Source organism: Alosa alosa, chromosome 3 (assembly GCF_017589495.1).
Source record: "Alosa alosa isolate M-15738 ecotype Scorff River chromosome 3, AALO_Geno_1.1, whole genome shotgun sequence".
Lineage (NCBI taxonomy): Eukaryota > Metazoa > Chordata > Actinopteri > Clupeiformes > Clupeidae > Alosa > Alosa alosa.
The window spans coordinates 28,692,062-28,712,786 of NC_063191.1; the positions used below are offsets into that span (position 1 = coordinate 28,692,062).

The 20,725-nt window shown below is 40.3% G+C and overlaps 1 protein-coding gene across 1 annotated transcript; it reads right to left on the reverse strand.

Annotated features, from left to right (window-relative positions):
• Nucleotides 1-7,817: 7,817 nt before the first annotated feature.
• Nucleotides 7,818-19,517, reverse strand: LOC125291664. Its single transcript, XM_048238486.1, has 8 exons — nucleotides 19,325-19,517; nucleotides 19,118-19,208; nucleotides 18,922-19,034; nucleotides 18,721-18,777; nucleotides 18,305-18,361; nucleotides 17,952-18,008; nucleotides 17,736-17,789; nucleotides 7,818-8,279 (listed from the first exon to the last, which is right to left on the reverse strand). The coding sequence occupies exons 1-8, from the start codon at nucleotides 19,515-19,517 to the stop codon at nucleotides 8,263-8,265; spliced, it is 639 nt and encodes a 212-aa protein (XP_048094443.1). The 3' UTR covers nucleotides 7,818-8,262.
• Nucleotides 19,518-20,725: the final 1,208 nt, after the last annotated feature.

The following is a 20,725-nucleotide window of genomic DNA, read 5'->3' on the forward strand; positions in this document are numbered from 1 at the left end:
AATAGGTGATAAAATTAACACTAGTTGACAGAAACTATTTGTGTGGTGCAACCTGTTAAATATTAGTAGTTAATAAACTCCAACGTGCCAATTTAGGTTGAAACTAAACTATGGCACTTACGTTCAGCTTATAAATGTACAAATGTAATGAATTGTAATATAGCCTAACTTGTTCAATGGGCTGAGGTGCAGTGGCTGCAGGACTAAAGCGAGCAAGAGATGCAAGAGTGGACAACAGCTCATGCGCTTGCTAGTAGGGTTGCAAAATTCCGGGAATTTTCTAAGTTGGCAACTTTCCATGGGAATTAACGGGAATATATGGGAATTAACGGGAATAAACGGGAATTAATGGGAATAAACTGGGAATTTTTAATATGGCAAGTCTACAACAGGGAACTTAAAAGTAGTGGACAAAACCCTATCTTGCAGTCTAATATTAGTTAAAACAACCTGATTTAATGCAATTTCAGTCTTTCTACCCTGCACATATGTCAATCACATGCACACAGCAATTAGGCTGCTAGACATAAAAGGAAACCTATGGTGCGTTTATATGCACGGGGAAACATGTTCCAACCAATCAGATTTTGTTGTTGAGTGGTGTGGTGTATCTTGGGCAGTTCAGTGTTGCTAGTTTAGCACGCTAGTAAACCATAGGCAGAGAATGGGATTCCCGCTAGCATGCTAGCTAGCTTTGTATGCTAAGCTTAGCAAAAATACGAACATACAAATCATACTACTTATTACGAAACAAAATGTTAATGTTTGTATATGAAACAGTTTGTATGAATTACCCAAAATTCCCATTAAATTCCCGTAAATTCTCATTAATTCCCATAATTTCCTTTAATTCCATGATAGTTTCCTATTTTGAATATTTCCAAAATTCCCCAGGTTAACTTCCCATGGTAAGTTTCCGGAAATTTACCGGAAATTTTCTGCGCCTTTGCAACCCTACTTGCTAGAGATTACATTTTTTTAAAGGGCCAGTACAAATGAGGGCCGCCAATTGAAGAGCCCTGGCCTAGGTGGTAGTGGTAGGCTGTGAGTGCTCATTCAAAGTCTATGCATGTCTGTGCAAGTGAAACTGACAAACTCGTGGGTAGGCTAAGCAACGATATTTAAAACAATCAAGAAGTGGATTCCTGTAATGTTCATGAAAACAGTATAGCCTAATAAATCGCGACTTGTTGTAGTTTATATCGTCTTGCTGGAGTGCGCGCATAATAGGCCTAATCGCTATGCCTACTTGCCCGTCCAAATAAAGGGCTTTCCTTTGTGTTTCACGGAGCTTTGACTAACGGGAGGAGCGATTGAAGTGGCCACTTCTAAATGGTAGCCTAGGCTACCCACTGGCTAATTCATTCCGCAAACTGCTGACTCACGAAATGTATTGTAGCAGGTCAAAAAACTGATTTCGTGATTCTGTTATGCATTTCGCCCACGTAATGAAATTATCCTGACACATAATTCATTCCGTAAACTGCTGACTCACGAAATGTATTGTAGCAGGTCACAAAACTGATTTTGTGATTCTGTTATGCATTTCGTCCACGTAATGAAATGACCGTGGCACATAATTATTCCGTAAACTGCTGACTCACGAAATGTATTGCAGCAGGTCACAAAACTGATTTCGTGATTCTGTTATGCATTTCGTCCACTTAATGAAAGTATCGTGACACATAATGCTGACAGCCCTACAATTTATCAATAATGGAATGTCTGTTACACTACTAATATAAATGCACTGTTATGGAACACCCATTTTTTTTCTCACATCCAATATCCAACTAAAAATACAAAAACAATTTTCATGATACATTTGAACATGCTACCATAGAACATTTTTTCATATGCAATGATGCATTTATGGGAGGGTGATGGAAAAGTGGGAGTTGGCTATCACACAAACACAAGGGAGGAGAAGTGCCAATAGCGATTGATTAGGTGCTCCACCATACTGTATATGAAAACAGCGCACACATCTGTTTTGGGGTGAAAAACTTAAATCCAAATTCCGGTTAAACAGCTGATTCAGTATTCAGAGCATCAGTTTTCTTCATTGTAGGCTACTATATCAAAAGAAACTTTAACTTTTGTTTGCCCTTCTAATAGGCTATCGTATGTTCACTATCACGAAATCTACTTCCCAATCTGCTAGACTATGGTATTAAGGCATAGCATTAGTCTACGTGCAGTAAATAGTTTGAGTTTTTTTTTATGGAGTAGAACGACTAGGGCTACTGTATGTTGCTGCTTGTTGACATCTTATCATGTAGCCTATAATCGCAAAATTTTGATTCTTATTAATATTGAATTTCCGTTCAGTTGCGCTTGTGGTTCGCAGTTAGTGGCAGGGACAGTCGGCGATGAGCCTAATGAAGTGACAGCTTGAATGGCACAAATGTAGGAACCATGGCACTATGTTCCCATGGCCACTTAATTTCTACAGTAAGGCTGGAAATGAAGATATAGTTGGTTCAGTATTGATCAAATGCTCGTTTCATTATTTTTATTATTACCTAGCATAGTAAAAATAGTCAATTGTTGTTTGTGTCAGATCTAACAGTGCTATGAGACAACCCCATATTCTTGCCACACATTCAGAAGTCCTAGCAGTAACGTTAATCAAGGATCTTTGGTTTTCTCACTATCAATCTTTTGACATGATTAGCCAGCCTGCAGTTGGACTAGGATGCAGCCCAACCTTTCAAAGTAGGCTATCTGCTTTTTATCTCTTTGTTGGTTTCTTCAGAGACAACAAGCAGCCAAGCGATTGATAACTTTACTGTAAGGTTATAGGCTATTATTTTCCAGCAATATACTAGCTTATTAGCTTGAGCAGAACAGCCATTGTCTGGGATTGTACTTCTACAGCCAGGTTGTTGATAAATAAAATATAATAATACACGTTATGTGTAAAGTTTTTTTCCCCCCTATTGTTTTTGTAGCCTAGCTTATGTTTAGCCTATTAGTTGAACTGTTGGGAAAAAGTTACAATCTTTAGCCAGTGTGAACCTAAACAAACCTGTCAGCAAATGTGTAGCAAACAGATTTTTCAGGATAATTAATTACCAATCACATTTCACATGTCAAATAAAGCCGGCGGATATCTGATAAACGGGTCCGTACCACACACAATAAGCGGACCCGTATTGCATATGATAAGCAGATCTGGAACACGTCAGCAACACAGAGTATCATCGGAACTGGGCCAGTCTTAGCCCTTATTGGCACCAGATCCGTCAAACGGATCCAGACCAATTTTGGACCAATGTGCGTTTGGACGCCGGAACAGGTCCATTATGTAGATCCGTGCCGGACGTTGTGGTAGGTGTGGCCCAGTTCTGTCCCAGTGTATTTTTGCTATCTGAGGTTATAATCCCTGCCAAAATCCAAGGTAAAACACATTCAGAAGCCCCTACCGTAATTTCTCAACTATTAGCCGCGGCTTATACATTGATTTTGCTAAATTTCATCAGATATGAGGTTAATACACGGGGCGGTTAACCCTTTAGGCGCCAGAGTTTTTTTTTTCAAAACGTTTGATTTTGACATCTTAATTTCAAAAGGCCATATCTTAAAAGTGATAAGAGAGAGACTTTCTGTAAATTAGAGGAATATTAAGGATGACCCAAAGTTTATGTAGGGATTAAATATCCCCATATAATTTGCATATTATGACATCAGATGGTGGTGGTGGCCATCTTGGAATATAGAATTTTCATGAAAAGTCACATGTTTAAATGATAAAATGCAGTACTTCTTTCCCCCCAAAATGTCTCTCATCTTCTGTATGCTATATTGCTCAATACTGAATGCTCAGACTACAAACTGTGTAAATCATTACTAATATATGGCAGAAACAAACCAAGAAATCTAGGAGTTGTTCTCGACAACCAACTAAACTTCTCAGATCATGTTGCCTCAGTTAAGCCGGTCATGCCGTTTCGCACTCTACAACATACAGAAAATCAGGACTTACTTGACTCAAGATGCTACCCAACTTCTGGTTCAGGCAATAGTCATCTCCGCGACTTCGACTACTGCAATGCCCTCCTGACAGGTCTCCCAGCCTGCGCAGTGAAACCACTTCAGATGATCCAGAACAGCGGCGGCACCTGGTCTACAACCAACCCAAAAGGGCACATGTTACCCGCTGCTCATCCAGCTACACTGGCTACCTATGGCGGCCCGCATCAAATTCAAGGCTCTAGCGGCTTGCCTACAAAGTAGTCTCGGTTTTGCTCCCACCTACTTGAATGCCCTCATACAGACATACCTCCAGACCGCTCGCTCCTCAGATGAACGACGTCTAGCTCTACCACCCGGTGCGGCTCAAGCCAATCCAAACTTTTTCTCATCTGTTGTTCCTCGTTGGTGGAACACACTGCCAGTTCCTACAAGGGCAGGGACATCCTTCTCCATTTTTCAAAAACTCCTGAAGACCCAGCTCTTTAGAGAACATCTCCTCTCATAGCAACACTTACAACAAGTCTTACTGATCCTAGCACTCACCAGCCGTCTTAAACTGACAAGTAACTGTTAAAAACAGCACTCACTGATGCTCTTATTCTTACTGTACTCTAATGTTTTTAAATTGTCCTAAAATTGTTGAGAATTGCTCTAAAACTTAAACTGTTTACCATGTTGTTAGTCGCTTTGGCTAAAAAAGCGTCAGCCAAATGTAATGTAATGTAATGTAATGTACATGGCTTACCTCTGGCCTCGTTCCCCACACCACTAGCACGCCTGCTAACATCCCGATCCCCATTTTGAGAATAAAGTTGAAATATCATGTCAACTAGGATCTTTGGTGTCGGCAAAAAGACAGCATTCCAGAAGCTTGTAAAGGGAGATCCTGTCCTTCAGTCACGTGCCAATGCCCTCACTACTCCCAATCAGACAACAGAGGTGATTGGTTAATTATGATGCCAAGTGATGGCTGACTTCTTTGGTGGGAAATCCACAGACTCCCTTACAACATTACGGCACAACACCCTCAGTAGGAAGGTTGTCCTTGCGTCATCATTTGTGACTCCAGAACATCTCCCTCTAATTGAATCTGCTAGTAATCTTTACAGCTTTTGAAAGTTATCCGCTGTAACTGTGTGCATTTCTGCAAGACACTCGGCTGTTCATGTAGAAGATATGGATTACCCTGCACTGCTGCCTGTGGAACATGTCAAAATGAACAATGTGACAATCCGCAAAACAAGTTCCTTTCAAAGGATGCAGAGGATGATGATGAATAATGATATAGTAATTATTTCTGATATACTAATAAATATAGTTTAAGATTAAGTTTAATTATCCCTCACTAAAGTCATAGAACAGCCAGAACTATACATATTCAAAAAGCATATACCCTGTACATGAACTATAACATCAATCAACTTATGTTCCCATCTTCCACCTCACCTTACATAGTACATACTCTATGCTGTATAGGCGAATCTAGTGTAAAGCATTTGGGCATTTACAGTCCAGGGAAAACAAATGTAACACCCTAAACTATATATTTTCTGAAAGCATATAACCTGCAGATGAGATATAAAACCAGTTAAGACATGTCCCATCTTTCTCCATGCCATGAACAATACATTGCCCTCTATTCTGTATAGGTGAATGTAGTATAAAGGGGATACATTTTGGCATGTACAGTCCAGGGAAAACAAATTAAACACCCTATACTGCATACTTTCTGAAAGCGTAACCTGCAGATGAGATAAAACACCAGTTAAGACATGTCCCATCTTCCTCCATGCCATGCACAATGCATTGCCCTCTATTCTGTATAGGCAAATGTAGTGTAAAGCGGATATATTTTGGCAGACTATTTATGCAATAATGACACAGTGGTTAAATTCAGTGTTTAAGCAATAGCCAGCAGTGGCAGCTGCTTCCACTTAATTGATTGACCTCTGAACTAGCCCATAGCAGATGTCAATGGATGACATCTCTAAGTAAATTATGCAATTCCCCCCCCAATGTGTGACCGTATTGGAGAAAACTTAAGTAAAATTTTCTACTGTGTAGAACCTTTCATAACTCCATGTATAGTAAGTATAAGTATATATACTCTTTTGATCCCGTGAGGGAAATTTGGTCTCTGCATTTATCCCAATCCGTGAATTAGTGAAACACACACAGCACACAGTGAACACACAGTGAGGTGAAGCACACACTAATCCCGGCGCAGTGAGCTGCCTGCTTCAACAGCGGCACTCGGGGAGCAGAGGGGTTAGGTGCCTTGCTCAGGGGCACTTCAGCCACGCCTACTGGTCGGGGTTCGAACCGGCAACCCTCCGGTTACAGGTCCGAAGTGCTAACCAGTAGGCCACGGCTGGATGTAGGATGTAGGACGTTTCTGTACATAAATGTAAGCACTGTGGCAGCAGTAATGCAATATTTAGAAAACCACTTCAGTACTTTTACTTACGTAGACATCTGACTGTAGTATTTTTACTTGTACTTGAGTAAAATTTAGCAAGGGGTATCTGTACTTTTACTCAAGTAATGAAGCTGTGTACTCTGTCCGCCTCTGTCTATTATACATCCATAGCTAATGGCAATATGTTTAGCATTTCAGTGCGCTGTCACAACAGCCTTGAAATGCAATTTATCTATTGCATTCAGTCTTAGAGCATTATGTTGGTTATTGTGCATGTGTTTTACTCATAGCTTTGTCTATGCAGTATGTGTGAGGGTGTTTGTATCCAGAGTCAGTTAGTTTGACACTGTGTTGTGTCTTGTTCCGTAGTTTGTTTTTCATATTTTGTTTTTATTGACAGTGTGTCCCAACTTTTTCAGAATTGGGGTTGTAGAATGCATCCAGGCCCGGAGTGGGTAATCGGGAGAATTCCCGGTGGGCCGCTTCACTTTTGTGCCGGTCGAGGGAAAAATATTGACATTTGCCATAGGCTACACACGTTCACATTCTATGCCTAACACCGCAGCCTCTGCATGGGTTGTTCTCCCCTCCCAAGAAGAGTTGGTTTGGGTCCATATAGCCCGTCTTTTCTAAAAAGTTTTCTCAGATATCATAGCCGGGCCGGCCCTACCGTGGTGATAAGCGTCAGGGAGGATGGATGGTACGAAGAGGCCATGAGGGACTGAAAAGGCCAGGTCAAAAAGACGAAAAGTATTGGGGGAAAATGCTGCCAAATGTGCCAAGCTTCCAGATACAGCTTCCGGACAGACATAAGTGGCAACTGGTAAAGAGACATAACCATGATTATTAGCGGCGTAATTATTGGGCTAATACTGGACGTTGTAGCGTTGTCAACCTATTCGCAAGCAACTAGGGCTGGAATAAACGATTATTTTTTAAACGATTAATCTAACGATTCATTTTTTCAGTTCGATTCGATTTCGATTCGATTATCTCCCAATTAATTCACTAATAGCAACTTATCTGAATGAAAAAACATGAATTCTTTAACATTGCAATATATGTTTATTGCTCTTAAGATTCCAAAATAAAAGACTATACAAGTGCAAAGTAATGCATTCTTAGGTCAGAGGTAGCATTCAATAAAGTTCAGTAGTGTATGTCTAATTGAGTGCCTGTCATTTTAAGACGTTCATGTGAGAATCCTTGCAATTAACATTAACACAGTTAAAAGGCTGCTGATGTGTGGATGCAATTTATAACGTAGTTAGTTCAAATAACGGTTCGTACTTCTCCTTTGGACAAGCACTTTTGTGTCTTGAAAAACACTTTTCCATTTACATCGGGATTTTGCAAACTGTTACTTGACCATAAATCATAAAGAATGGTTCAACATAACATAAGGAAAGCCATAGAGTCGACGTAGTGAAAAGTTAACAAATTTATTAAAGTAAAGCTCCCAGACAGACGGAATAACGTGGCGGTGAAAATAATACAAAATGTAAAAGAAAACCCTTGGACTTACTGACTAAGATGGTATTAACTTTCTGCTCGCGTTTGAAAACAAAATACAGAAAAGTTTGTGAGTCTTCCGGTGTCTTCCTTCCCTACTCTAACTAAACCTATAATACAAAAAGTGTAAACCCATCACCAAGTCACCGCCAACGCAAGTACCATAAACTATAATATAAATTAAACAAATTAAGCCATGTGATTAACTATACGGATAAGTGTCAAAACAAATAACAAAGTGCCGACGGTCTCGACAATGCACCCCAGCAATGAGGAAGTGCGGCGAGGGGATGGGAGAGGCCGACAGGATGGATAGGAGGCAGCTTAAATAGCAGGAGGTCCAGCCCCCTGAATCAGCGTACGCAGCTACCTGCAGAGACAGAACACAACAGCACAAACACCGTTCTACTCCCCCTACAGGTGGAACAACGTAACACAAACATTCAGAGTCAATAAAATGAGCCTGAGTAACAAATACAAGCAGCTGCAATTAAGTAAGCATGCTAAACTTGACATCCAAACAGTATTCTAACGTTAGCTTTGAGATACTGCTTGATTGCATACTGTAACTTAACCTAGTTAAGTCTCCTCAATGTACTATGTTGTGATAAGACCTTAGCAGAGTTTACCTTAACTTTAATGCAGCCGTTTTGAACAAATTTGCACAGCATGGTCACGATGCTAAGCGGATTTAATATCAATTTAGCCCACTGTGTTCTATGCAGTGCTTCTATGTGGCAACAACAATCCTTCAACAATGCGTAAATAATTTGTTAAATGCACATGCAGAGGAGGAGCAGCATGGCTCAATTCTAGAGAGAGAGCCCGGCGGGCGAGGAAAGGCTGTGTGAGTAAAAAGTGCAGCTCAATGAAATTATCTTATCTTTAATTTAAATAGTATGCCTACAACCAGTGTTGGTCAAGTTACTTGGAAAAAGTAATTAGTTACTGATTACTTATCCAAGAAAGTAATCTAGTTACTTTACTGATTACTTATTTTCAAAAGTAATTAGTTACTTTACTAATTACTTTACTTAGTTACTTTACAAAAACACACTAGCTATACACAACCTGAATACACCTTTTTAAAACTTGGTTTTATTAGTTTCAATCTTAACTTTTTGGTGTGTATACTCCTTCATTCGAATAGATGTAAATAAAATACAGCAAAATAATATATTAAAACCAAAGTCTCTATTAACATTTACATCTTTTAAAAGTTGCAGTGCAGAGAGGAGTAATGCATTTACCAAAACAGAAAATGCTGTTGCATGCCACATTTAGGCTGTTCTATTGTCAAGAAGAGTATGTGTTCAGTATGTGTTTGAACTGTGTGTGCAGTGCCGCTGCTGGCTATTTTGGTGCCCAAAGCAGAACTGTTAGTTTAAAATATTTCTTAAGAAATACTACTAATTTTGATGCAGTTTAACTCATTTTATAAATGGTTAGCTGTCACTTTAAGAGCATCTACACAACTCTCATAATGATCAGCTCCATTCAAATATAAGCCTATGGCTAGTCCAAAAACTCCACATTTGGCACTATATTAGCAATAGTCATGATATTAAGTTGGTATAAACAGCTAGCTAGACATTTTCTGTTTGCAATTAAAAGTGATAGCCTATATGAGCCTGGTAGCACCTACCTGGTCGAATGTGTTTCAATGGGCATAGGCTACTGTGCTTCATGTAAATGCTTTAGTTTAAGGCAATGGTTCTCAAACTTTTTCTTTCATTCCCCACTTTGATCAAGGGGGCCTTTTCGAGCCCCACCTGCCCCTCATAAAACTCTAAGAAAGTGGTAGGTCAAGCTTAAAATTGTCAAATGTATTGAAATAATGACAAGTTCTAAATATATCCTCTTCAGCAGAGTTAAAATCAGCTGGTGCTGCAGATATAATAATAAATAAATACATAATGTGCCATTGTAAATTAAACACACATATTTCTGTTTTCCAGCAACATATTAGGAAGCATAGGCCAATATTTTACAGCATTGTAAAATATATTCAATGAAATACCAACATGCTGCATTAAGCGGATCCATAATCCAGTCATACTGAGCACTGCTGGTTGGGAAATATTTTTGAAATAAACTTTGCAGGGATGTGATGTAGGCCTACTGTTTAATACATGGGATCACAAGAGTGGCTCCCGAAGCAGGCGTTTCTCAAAGGCATACTGTTACGATCGGTAGCCTGTCCCATACCTCAAGTTTTTGGTGAATGCAGTAATCTTATCTGCTAGGTGAGGTAGGTGCTTGTCTTTTGCCTTGTAACTGGAGATTTAACTCATTGAGCTTTCCAAATTTATCGCAAAGATAGGCCAGCTTCAAGAAATGTTCATTAGTGAGCGTGCTTGCAGATTCAAACATGCGCTCACGCTGCCTTGACCGCAGCTTCCCTATGAATAACACAGTCGTCCATTAAACGGGGTGCTACCTGGGAATAGGCAAAATCCTGTTTTTCAAGCCCTATGGCATGTCTCCAGCGACCCAGTAGAAACGCTGGTTTAAGGGAAACGAATTATTGAAGACTTCAACACTCACCAGCCCCATTACAAAAGGCAAAGACCACATTATATTTTTGCCCATTTCCAAATCACAGTGAATGCAGCCAGAATATTATAATGCCCTGGCTCCTGTTATAGCGGGCTAGTAGGCTACAGGGAACCCGCCATGCGTCCTCTATTTTCACCTGTTGCTGCAGCCGTCATGTCGGGATCTGGGTGTCTCAATGAGTTTCACATTCCTGTGCCGGCTTGTTAGGTGCTTGCTCAGATTTGAGGTGGAATTTTTAAGCTGTAGACAAATTTTTTCTTCCCAGAAGAGTGTACAGCGTTAATGTTTTTCTGAATGTCTGAACTGCAATGAATTAAATGCTCCATGTTCAGCTCTCTCCCTGCACTCCATGTCTTGCACACGTGTATCTGTTGTTTACTATCTATATCGCGCAGCTATAGCCTACATCATTGTCAGGAGTTAGTCTCAGAAAATCCATATGGCAAAATCCCAAATTATTTTACTGTCTATGGCAAAATCACGTTTTAGTAACGCAGTAACGCAGGCTGCTTGCAGGAAAGTAAAAGTAATCTAATTACTGTTTTGCAATTGTAATCCCTTACTTTACTCGTTACTTGAAAAAGTAATTGGATTACAGTAGCAGCGTTTGCCTACAACATAGAAAATGTGTGGTGGCCGGTTTTGATTTCGTGGTGCCCTGCCACAGATTAGTTAACGTATGGAAAACACTGAAGGTGTAAAATTACAAATATTTAGCAGCACATGTTATGCTTGACAAATCGACGCTCATATTTTGCGTCGATGTCATCAATTACGTTGACGCGTTGTCCCAGCCCTACAAGCAACATATTAAATTAATTAAAATATTAGCCTTTTTGTTTCATCCAATATGCCGATTCATATACTTTGCAAATATTATGCAAATATGGATAACAAATCTCAAGCTTGATCTGTGTATGCAGTAGCCTAGGCCTAAAAACAAAAGTAGCCTCTGAGCAGAAGATCAGCCAGTCCCCCGCTGAAAATGATGAGCCCGAAATTAGCTAACTAGACAAGTAGAAAGGATAATAGAGTTAACCATATGAATTAGTTATTTAATGTAAGAAAGAACAGTACATGACGGCAGTAGGCCACATGATCAACCTATATGCCTTGTTTGCTCAGAAGTGGGTGTAGTAAAGGAGTAAATCACCAAATAACAACATGATAGCTGACCCATGCAGAAAAAACATGTAAACAATAGTTCAATATGCCTCTTAGTGGAATTGTGGGATACATTTAATGCTTTATTTCTAAACTACAGGATAGTAAGAGCGGAACTGTTGTTTTATTTATCCAATTTCCACCACCACTAAAAAAGTGGGCCGGTCTTGGACCTGAAACTCCCGGGTTGAAAAGTGGCCCCACTCCGGCCCTGAATGCATCCATTTCCAAACAAACATCAGTAAACAGTTTATTTTGTTTGAACAGTTCTCTGTGAAACATGTCAGTGGGGAACATAGACAAAACCTGGTCTTTGTCCTCATTTTGACCAAAGTTCTGTGTATTAAAGGTCTTGATAAGTCACATAAACCTGAAAATGGTGTGTGTGTCTGAGGTCTTTAAAATTCACATAAACATGACATTTAAGTGTGTATCCAAAGGCCTCATATGTCACATAAATGTGAAACAGGTCCTGATATGTCCTATAAAAATTAAGTCAGTCAAAACAGCAAAATAAAGAAAACCTCAACAGATAGTTGTAATGTGAAAAATTAACAGAAGTATAATTATGTGAGTTTTCTGTCTCTACGACATTCAGAAACCCCTGTCCTCGTATCTACCGTTTTTGTCAGAGGTCCTGATATCTAACATATTCGAGTATGCATGTGTGTGTGTGTGGTACCTGGTAGAGATCTCTGGCCATGTCAAAGCTAAGAGAAGACGCCATGAAAACCATACAGAACAAGGGGTCTGTTACAGGCCATATAGTTTATACTTAGCTATAGAGCCTGAGATATTTCCATAGCCCTGTGTGTGTGTGTGTGTGTCTCTATGTGGGCATGCGTGCAGCAGATAGTGTGAGAGCTGGTGTGTGTGTGTGTGAGTGTGTGTGCCTTTATGATAGTCTGAGCCCATCATTCAGATTAATATGGCATGGAAGAGGCGTGGCGGAGGCATCCGGTCGGTCGGTTTCTCTCATGCAGGGCTTCCTCACACACACACACACACACATAATGCTCCAGCACTCTCTCGTCTGTCCCCCTCATCTAAAGCCATTGTGTTCTTATTGCCCTTTTCAGAGCCCACTACACTCAGCTTCTCTCTTCAGATCAGTGTGTGTGTGAGAGTGTGTGTGTGTGTGAGTGGAGGGGGAAGGTCTGTGTGTGTGTGCGTGCGTGCAGGGGGGAGGGGAAGTTGGTTGTGTGGTGTCTATGTGCGTGTGGATAAGTCTTCGAGGTGGAGAGGTGGTCAATGTCTGTGTGTGAGGTTGAGAGGTGGTCAGTGTCTGTGTGTGTGAGAGTTGGCATGGTTATGTGAGTGTGAGACCATGTTAGGGCTATTCCTGTTTCATTGAATCAGGCCACAGTATTAAAGTATAAAGGATCAAAGTGTGTAACACTATCTCTGGCTCCGCTGAAAACAAAAGATTACACTGTTGAACAGCAGCACATTGCTTCTTTGGAATCCATGCATCATCACCCTGAGTTATTATAGCCTCATAATTCCTCAAAAGCATAATGTTATTTTCCCTTGGCGACCGGCTACTTATTTGTGCTGTCGGAGGCGATAATATGGTCTGCGTTTAATTTAAACAACACGGAATTAGGACGTTTACTTGAAGGAAGGTGTTGGGGAACAGGGGTTCTGAAGGGGGGTGGCAGATGGTGTGTGTGTGTGTGTGTGTGTTGTATGCATAAGTTGTTTGTGTGTTGTGTGTGTTTGAGTGTGTGTGTTTACCTTGTGTCTTTTGTTGTCTCTCTGAGAGAAGAATGAAGAGCTTGTGTTTCCATGTATACCCGGTCCTTTCATGTAAAGTGCTATTGTCCTAGGATTTTTCCTATTGCTTTTTATGGTTATGTTGTGAATACCGTCATTTACATTCTATACACACAATGCAAAATATGTGTGTGTGACTAGAGATGCACCGATTGCAATTTTTGGGCCGGTTCCGATTTCCGATTTTTCATAGAGTTTCACCTGCCGATACCGATGTGAGCCGATTCCGATTTTATTTCTTCTAACCATTTTACAGCACACACAAATAGTTATTTTCTATCTTTTCTTTAATAGAACATGTTAATATAGAAATGTAATTAACTTATCAATAATGGAATGGCTGTTAAAAAAAATGGAACCTGTGATTAGATAGATTCTTCTTCAAGTCTAACTTCAGCTGCAGTATCAAACTATAATGCCAGTGTAATTATAATGCCATATGCTATAATGCTATAATGCCAACTACAGTGTGGGACATTCATTTCACAGACTACTAATATAAATGCACTGTTATGGAACATCCATTTTTTTGGTTAAATGCATCAATTAGGCTATAAAACTTTCAGAGACAGCTGATTTAGAGCTGTATTCAAGGCATCAGTTTTCTTCATTGTAGGCTACATTGTCAAAAGCCACTTTAACTTTTGTTTGCCTTTTCTAATAGGCTATCGTTTGTTCACTTTCCCGACATCCACTTCTCAATCTGCTAGGCATAGCCCTAGTCGTGCAAAATAAATTTAAAGTGGAGATACTAGGAGCTACTATATGGGTGTAAAACAGTGATTTATTTATTGTAGCCATAGACAGTAAAAGAAAGATTGTAGCCTATGATCAAACTTTGATTCTTTTAATGTCGAAAATCTCCGGCTCAGCTAAACTTGTGGTTCAGCTGTGGGCACGCAATTAGCGGCAGGGATGGCGGTGATGATCGATGTTTTTACTTGTTTGATGTTTACTATGGGACAAGCCCAGATGGGCTTATGAGACTTAATAGCCTATTAGCTCACACTCGGTATCATGTTTCAAACTTTGCAAACTTTAGGGGTGTTGTTAATATCACAATCAAATTCTCCTTTAAATAGGCATGTCTCAGACTGACCGGCCGGTCGTGAAAATCGGCCAATTCCGTTCACCAGCCGATCTATCGGTGCATCTCTACTAAAGACAAAAATAAAAAGAAGACTGAAAGATAAAAACTCATCTTGTAGTGTTCCAGTGACACCCATCTCCTGTGTAGTGGAATGGAAGATGTTGAATGTTGAGAGTAATGTATAGTGAGGATCAAGGATCAAATCAAACAGTGAGATAAATGAAAGAAAGAACACCAAGCAAAAGATAAGAGCAAAGAAAGCATGTCCAGAAGTAAAATAATATAAACACATCTTTTTCTCATCCCCCTCTCCCCAACCCATCAGCAGACATCATCTGGGTCCATCTATTTCAATTACAAGCATTATTAAACTTCAAATGTGTCCCCAGCCACTCAGTGGAAATAATAAGCTCCAGCGAACTGCCCGCGTAACACCATTACTCTGTGTTTGTGTGTGTGTGTGTGTGTGTCACAGAGGGCCTATCTGTGTGTGTGTGTGTGTGTGTGTGTGTGTGTGTGGGGGGGGGTGTGTGTGTTTGTGTGTGTGTGTGTATCACACAGGGCCTATCTGTGTGTGTGTATTGTGTGTGTGTGTGTGTGTGTGTGGGGTATTGTATGTGTGTGTGTGTGTGTGTGTGTATCACACAGGGCCTATCTGTGTGTGTATCACAGAAGGCCTATCTCTGTGTGTGTGTGTATGTGTTGGCCAAAAGCCTAAAGCCGGTGTAACTCTTCCACCACTATGCAGAGCTTTGAAGTTGACCATAAATGTCTTTACCCAAGGTTCCCAGAACCTATATTCCATTTTCTCAACCATATAATCCATTTTCTCAAAACCATAAAATACCCACAAACTAGACAGACGTACACACACACACACACACACACACACACACACACACACACACACCACACACTCAGAATTACTAACATCAAACCAGACACCCCATTTGAAAGCATTTAATTTCTCATTTAAATACACCACATCATTCAGACATCCATTCAGTTTCACCATTACAGCAAAAGGATCAAGAAGATCAGTCAACTGAATACGGTTATTTCATCATGATTAACTGTCAGTTCATTAGCATATGTGACCCCAAGTCACACCACTAGACTATTGTTTGCTTTTAAAAACAAACCAGGCACAATAAGGGGCCGTTTACACTAGACGCCGGTTTTGTGAAACCGGTGAGGTTTTGTTAACGGTTACGCCTTGCGTGTACGTGTAGTTTAGGAGATTGAAACCGATAGTTTTTGAAACCGGCTTCCGGTAAGAATTTTTGAAACCACCGGCTAACTTTCGCCGTGTAGACGCTTGTAGGTGCGAAGCCGGCAATTTTATGGCAACATTTTATGGCCAACATCCCACCTCTCAACTCAGCCACGGCACTCAACCTGACAACGCCGCTTTGTCAAAAAAAACAAACCAAACCATTTATTTATCATATTAAAATGTTTTTCTTTCCCCTGTCATGATTTATGTGCACAATGTAGCCTATCAGCCTTTTGTGGCTAAGTTAGAAGCACACGTTAGCTTAACTTAGTTAAACATTAGCTTACTGCATGTTAGTGTTTTCTCCAGTGGTGCTCAGACCTAATGCAATGCGTAGGCTAGGCATTTGAAATTTCAGTCACATACCTTGAAAATAAACTTTATTAGTTTATCAGTTGAATTGAAAACCGAATTGTCTGTAGTCTCCTTATTTCATGCGACTGCTTAACAAACTGTTTCAACAATGTTTTCTTCTACGCGATTCACGCGAATTAAACGTGAGCTTCTGCACGGCCGGCGCCATCGACTGGTCTGGCATATGCACTACAGCACATTAAGCCGGTTACACCTTTGTGTGTGCACGCGAGTTTTTTATTTACCGGTGTCGTTAAAGGTGTGAAAGCGGTAAGAGAAAATTCACCCGGCGGTTTCGTGTAGACGTAGACTAAGACAAGATGAATCTAGGCTGAAAGCTGCCCAACTCAAGAGGGCCAACATACACAAGAGAATGGAAGCATATTCAATCTCAGCTTCCAACCAATTGGAACGAAGATGTCCATATTTAGTTTCAACTCACAGCCAATTAAATCAAAGAGATCTGCAACTACCACCTCTGTCTGATCCATGCCACAGGATCCTTCCAGACAGCAGGCCACTGCAGCACAGGGTGCAGAGCCTGCCCCAAACCTGGACCACTGCATAATAATTTTGTGGATTTTGGATTCACATTGGTTTTAAGTAATAGTGACACCTACTGTTCAAACAAGTGAATTGCATTGAGTGGAAAGATGCATTGGTCATCCACTAAATTGGGGCTTGAATCTGGCCACATTTATATACGAGTCTGCCTGGCTTAACCAACGGCTAAGGACCAGAGTGGGACAGTTAAAGGCCCCCGAAAGAGGGTTTTTTTTTACCTTAAAATAACGTTTAAAAATCATTTAGATGATGGCACATAAACTCATAATAGTCACTTTACTTAAATGATTTTTACTTGAGAACATTATTTGTAAGACAAGCAGGGAAATGGCTAATATATGGTTTGCTTTAATTAAAATAAGATCACAAGGTCTGTTGCTACTTTCTGAAAGGGCCATGTGTTTCACAACGTTAAGATCTGCTTCTACTAAATCTGACATAACTATGATGTTTACATTATACGTACCGATGAGCTACCAAGCTTCCTATGACACTGATTAGCCTATATTGCTAATTAGGCCTATACTGCCCTACAAAGGCAAAATACCTTAAAGGGGACCGTGGCAACTATTTCAACGTAATAAACCCGTTTAGAAATCATTTGGATGGTTAAATGACCTGTTCCGGTGAAAATGGTGACTTTTCCCACTGCCCTAGCGTCCCCAGGCGGAAAACCAACCTTGCAACATTGAGACTACCGTCCCGGAAAGAGAAGTGAGAAACAAGAAACTCCTTTTTTAATCGTGTTTCTTACCTTGTAACATCCACATTGTCTGCCGAACTTATGCTAACCGTTTTGCTAGCTTGTAAACAAATCCATGTGCTTTACCTTTTTCCACAGTTTGAAATAGCATAATGCACAATTTCTCCAGCAGAGGGGGAAATCCTGCCAAGTTTCCCTTTAACTCACCAGTTACATAATTGCAACTCCCTCAGTACTTGTACCGATCCAGTGTATGATTGAAGTGTTCCCTTAATTTTTTTGAGCAGTATAATATATTTGTATATTATATTCTTATTCCATAGGCCTTCCATAGGCATACCTGCACAGGGTGGTTGCCTGAATTCTCCTCTGGAGTGGAGGGCTTGATATGTTGCTGTGAAGAGCAAAAGGGAGGTAAATGTCTTTTTACAATATGACAACTCTACCACCACTACCAGTAATCTTTGTAACCCCCTCACTTAGCATAATTGATATACTTTAACAATGCAGTGTTTCTATTCCAGTTCCTATGTCATTTGTTTCTCTTATGACTTACGCATGCTTTGATGTGGAAGTGACCAGTTGGGACGGTCAGGGGGTGTGACATCTAATGCTGTTATACAGAAAATTTGAAGTTAAACATTTTTTTTCTTTTAGTCAGAAGACAGATATTTACATTTATCACCCGGAGAGAAGAAATACTCTTTTTCAACTACATCTAATAAAAAAAAAAAAGTTTAATCACCGTTCCATATCAATGCTTATGAATGGTAACTATATAGTAGGACAACGGTTAAGCCTGTAAGCAGGCTTTCACAACAATGGAATCAACTGTAAACAAGCTAACTGTCCATACAATACAGTGTTTCTATTCCAGTTCCATTTCATCTATTCCATCTTATGATTTACGCATGCTTCGAATGGGAAGTGGCCGGTTGGGATGCTCTTGGGGTCTTGCACCCAATGCTGTTATACAGAAAAGTGAGATTTTCTTTTAGTCAGAAGATGGATATTTACAGTTACATTGACAGTGATGCCGGGAGGGAATGTCCTAGGATATTCCCACTCATGGGATGCCTGTCGTCCTATCAGAAATTAATAAGTAATTTGAGCAAAGATAACAATATTTAATTAATAATATTTTTTTGTCTACAATACAGTGTTTCTATTCCAGAAGAAATCACATTGAATGATGTTGGTTGACCACTCCTGCATACTGTATGTTGTGCATGCTGATGATGGATGGCTAAGAACATGAAGAGTGAAGGTGTTTTCTAAATAACTCTATTATGAACAACTTTTATAAATGTAAAGTATATACATACGGGTGTTATTTGCAGTGACTGCCCAGTCTATACCGGTTTGGCTTCGGGATGTGGTTCCTGAAAGGAGTTACATACAATATAAGCAGAAAGATGCATAAAAAATATAACTATTTAAAATGGTGCACTGAATATTAGGACATAAGTCCTAAATGTTTGAATTTAGGCTGGCTATATTCACATGACAATGAGTACTGTACACACCATTTCTTTCCCTCGGTGGGGGCGGGGGGACCGCTGGCGCACCAGCCAGTCTGTTTTGTTTTGGTGGCCCGCGGTCTGGGCTCTCCTCTTCTGATGAAGAATAGGATTTTCGTCTACAAGATTAGAATGAATTAAGATTACATTTCTTTGAAATTCCAGAACACAGAATCTGCACAAAATTTTAGCCAGAACTCACTTTCGCTGTCTTTTTGTGATTTCATGATCTGATTGAACATCAGAGGTGTAGCATGACCGCTTCCACTGAGCTAAAATGGTGTCAAATGATTCTAAGAAAACAAAACATACATTTCAAATGGAGCTTTTGATGGACGCCAAGCCACAGTTGCATGTTTTGTTGTGTGGTCATAGACATAAAAACAGTGTGAATGCATGTATTTTTTACCCGTCTCATGTATGACCCTCACAGCATGCCTTGTCCACCCCTTCTCTGGCTGTGGGACCTCTGTCTTCCTCACGCTCTTCAGGATCCTGTTTTGGTCCTTATAGGGTGGCCACCATGAAAAGCCATCCTTGAACCAGGACTTGGCCACAGGTCCGGTGTTCCCTTCCTCTACAAATTCCACAATCAGGAACATCTCGCCATGTTGTCTGATAAAGCAGGATATGAATCCCAAAATTACTGTATATAATATTACAGCACTGGTATTACTACTGTACTTAGTTACAGTATGATCCATAAGTACTGTGATTAAAAATACGGTAGACAATTCAATACTGTATACATTACAGCACTGGTAGTACTACTGTAGTTTGCATTTACAGTATCAGGCATAGGTACTGTGATTTCATATACAGTAGGTGTACTGTAGAGTGAAATACAGCAACTTGCTGGTTATTTGCTGCCAGCAAGTTGCTGTAAATTTTACGTTAAACTTTTTACAGTGTAGGGATGGTCACTGGATTTCCTCTGGCCTACATGCATCTGGTGTGCCTACATGCATCTGGTGTGCCTGCATGCATCTGGTGTGCCTGCATGCATCTGGTGTGCCTACATGCATGTGGTGTGCCTGCATGCCTCTGGTGTGCCTACATGCATCTGGTGGGTGTTGTCCGCCGCCTTCTGCTCCTGTGGCTTCGTTTTGGCCCAGTTCTCTGTCGATTGTCAGGGTCACAGGTGACATGTTTGTCAGAGGGACTTCAGTGTCATGTGCCATCAGAATTTGCTCGGAGGCCAAGACGTCTACAGGACATTGACAGATGGAAAGCGACAGAATTTAGGCAATTTTTGCTTTACACTGGGCCAGCAGTACTTAAAGACATTGTGTGCACTCAAGTATACAACAACTTCCTTCTACTGTTTGTTGGCATTTTCATTTTGAGTGATGCAAGTCTGACAGGACACTACACCGACTTTGCAAATGACATTTTGTGTCTCATTTCAACGAGTTGTATGGAGCAAAGTTTCTAACCTACAATGTCCACAATGTCACCCACCTGGCACAAGATGTGAAGATGCATGGCACCCAGTGCCTTTCAATATGAGAACCATCTGGGCAAGATCAAGAGGTTGATCAGGAAACCTGGCAGGCCGATCAGCCAAATAATAAAAAGACTGTCAGAGAGCCCATTTCAAGCTCACACATGTAAAAAAAAAAAACAAATTAAGCAAGGAACATGGATCTGGTCCTGTTCCACCAAATTTTGAACATGCAGCACAGTACAAAACCATACAAGCACCGGCATTCACACTGAAGACTGACGAGGCCAACAGTTATTTTTATTTGGAAGGCAAAGTAAAGAGGGTCAAAAATATTCTCCACCTAAACACTGTGTTAGCAGTAGC

Coding starts and splice junctions, on each gene's coding strand:
- LOC125291664 (XM_048238486.1), bottom strand. CDS start 19,517: ATGTTCCTGATTGTGGAATTTGTAGAGGAAGGGAACACCGGACCTGTG. Junction 19,035..19,117: donor ATCACAAAAAGACAGCGAAA/GTGAGTTCTGGC, acceptor CTAATCTTGTAG/ACGAAAATCCTATTCTTCAT. Junction 18,778..18,921: donor CCCACCGAGGGAAAGAAATG/GTGTGTACAGTA, acceptor AACTCCTTTCAG/GAACCACATCCCGAAGCCAA.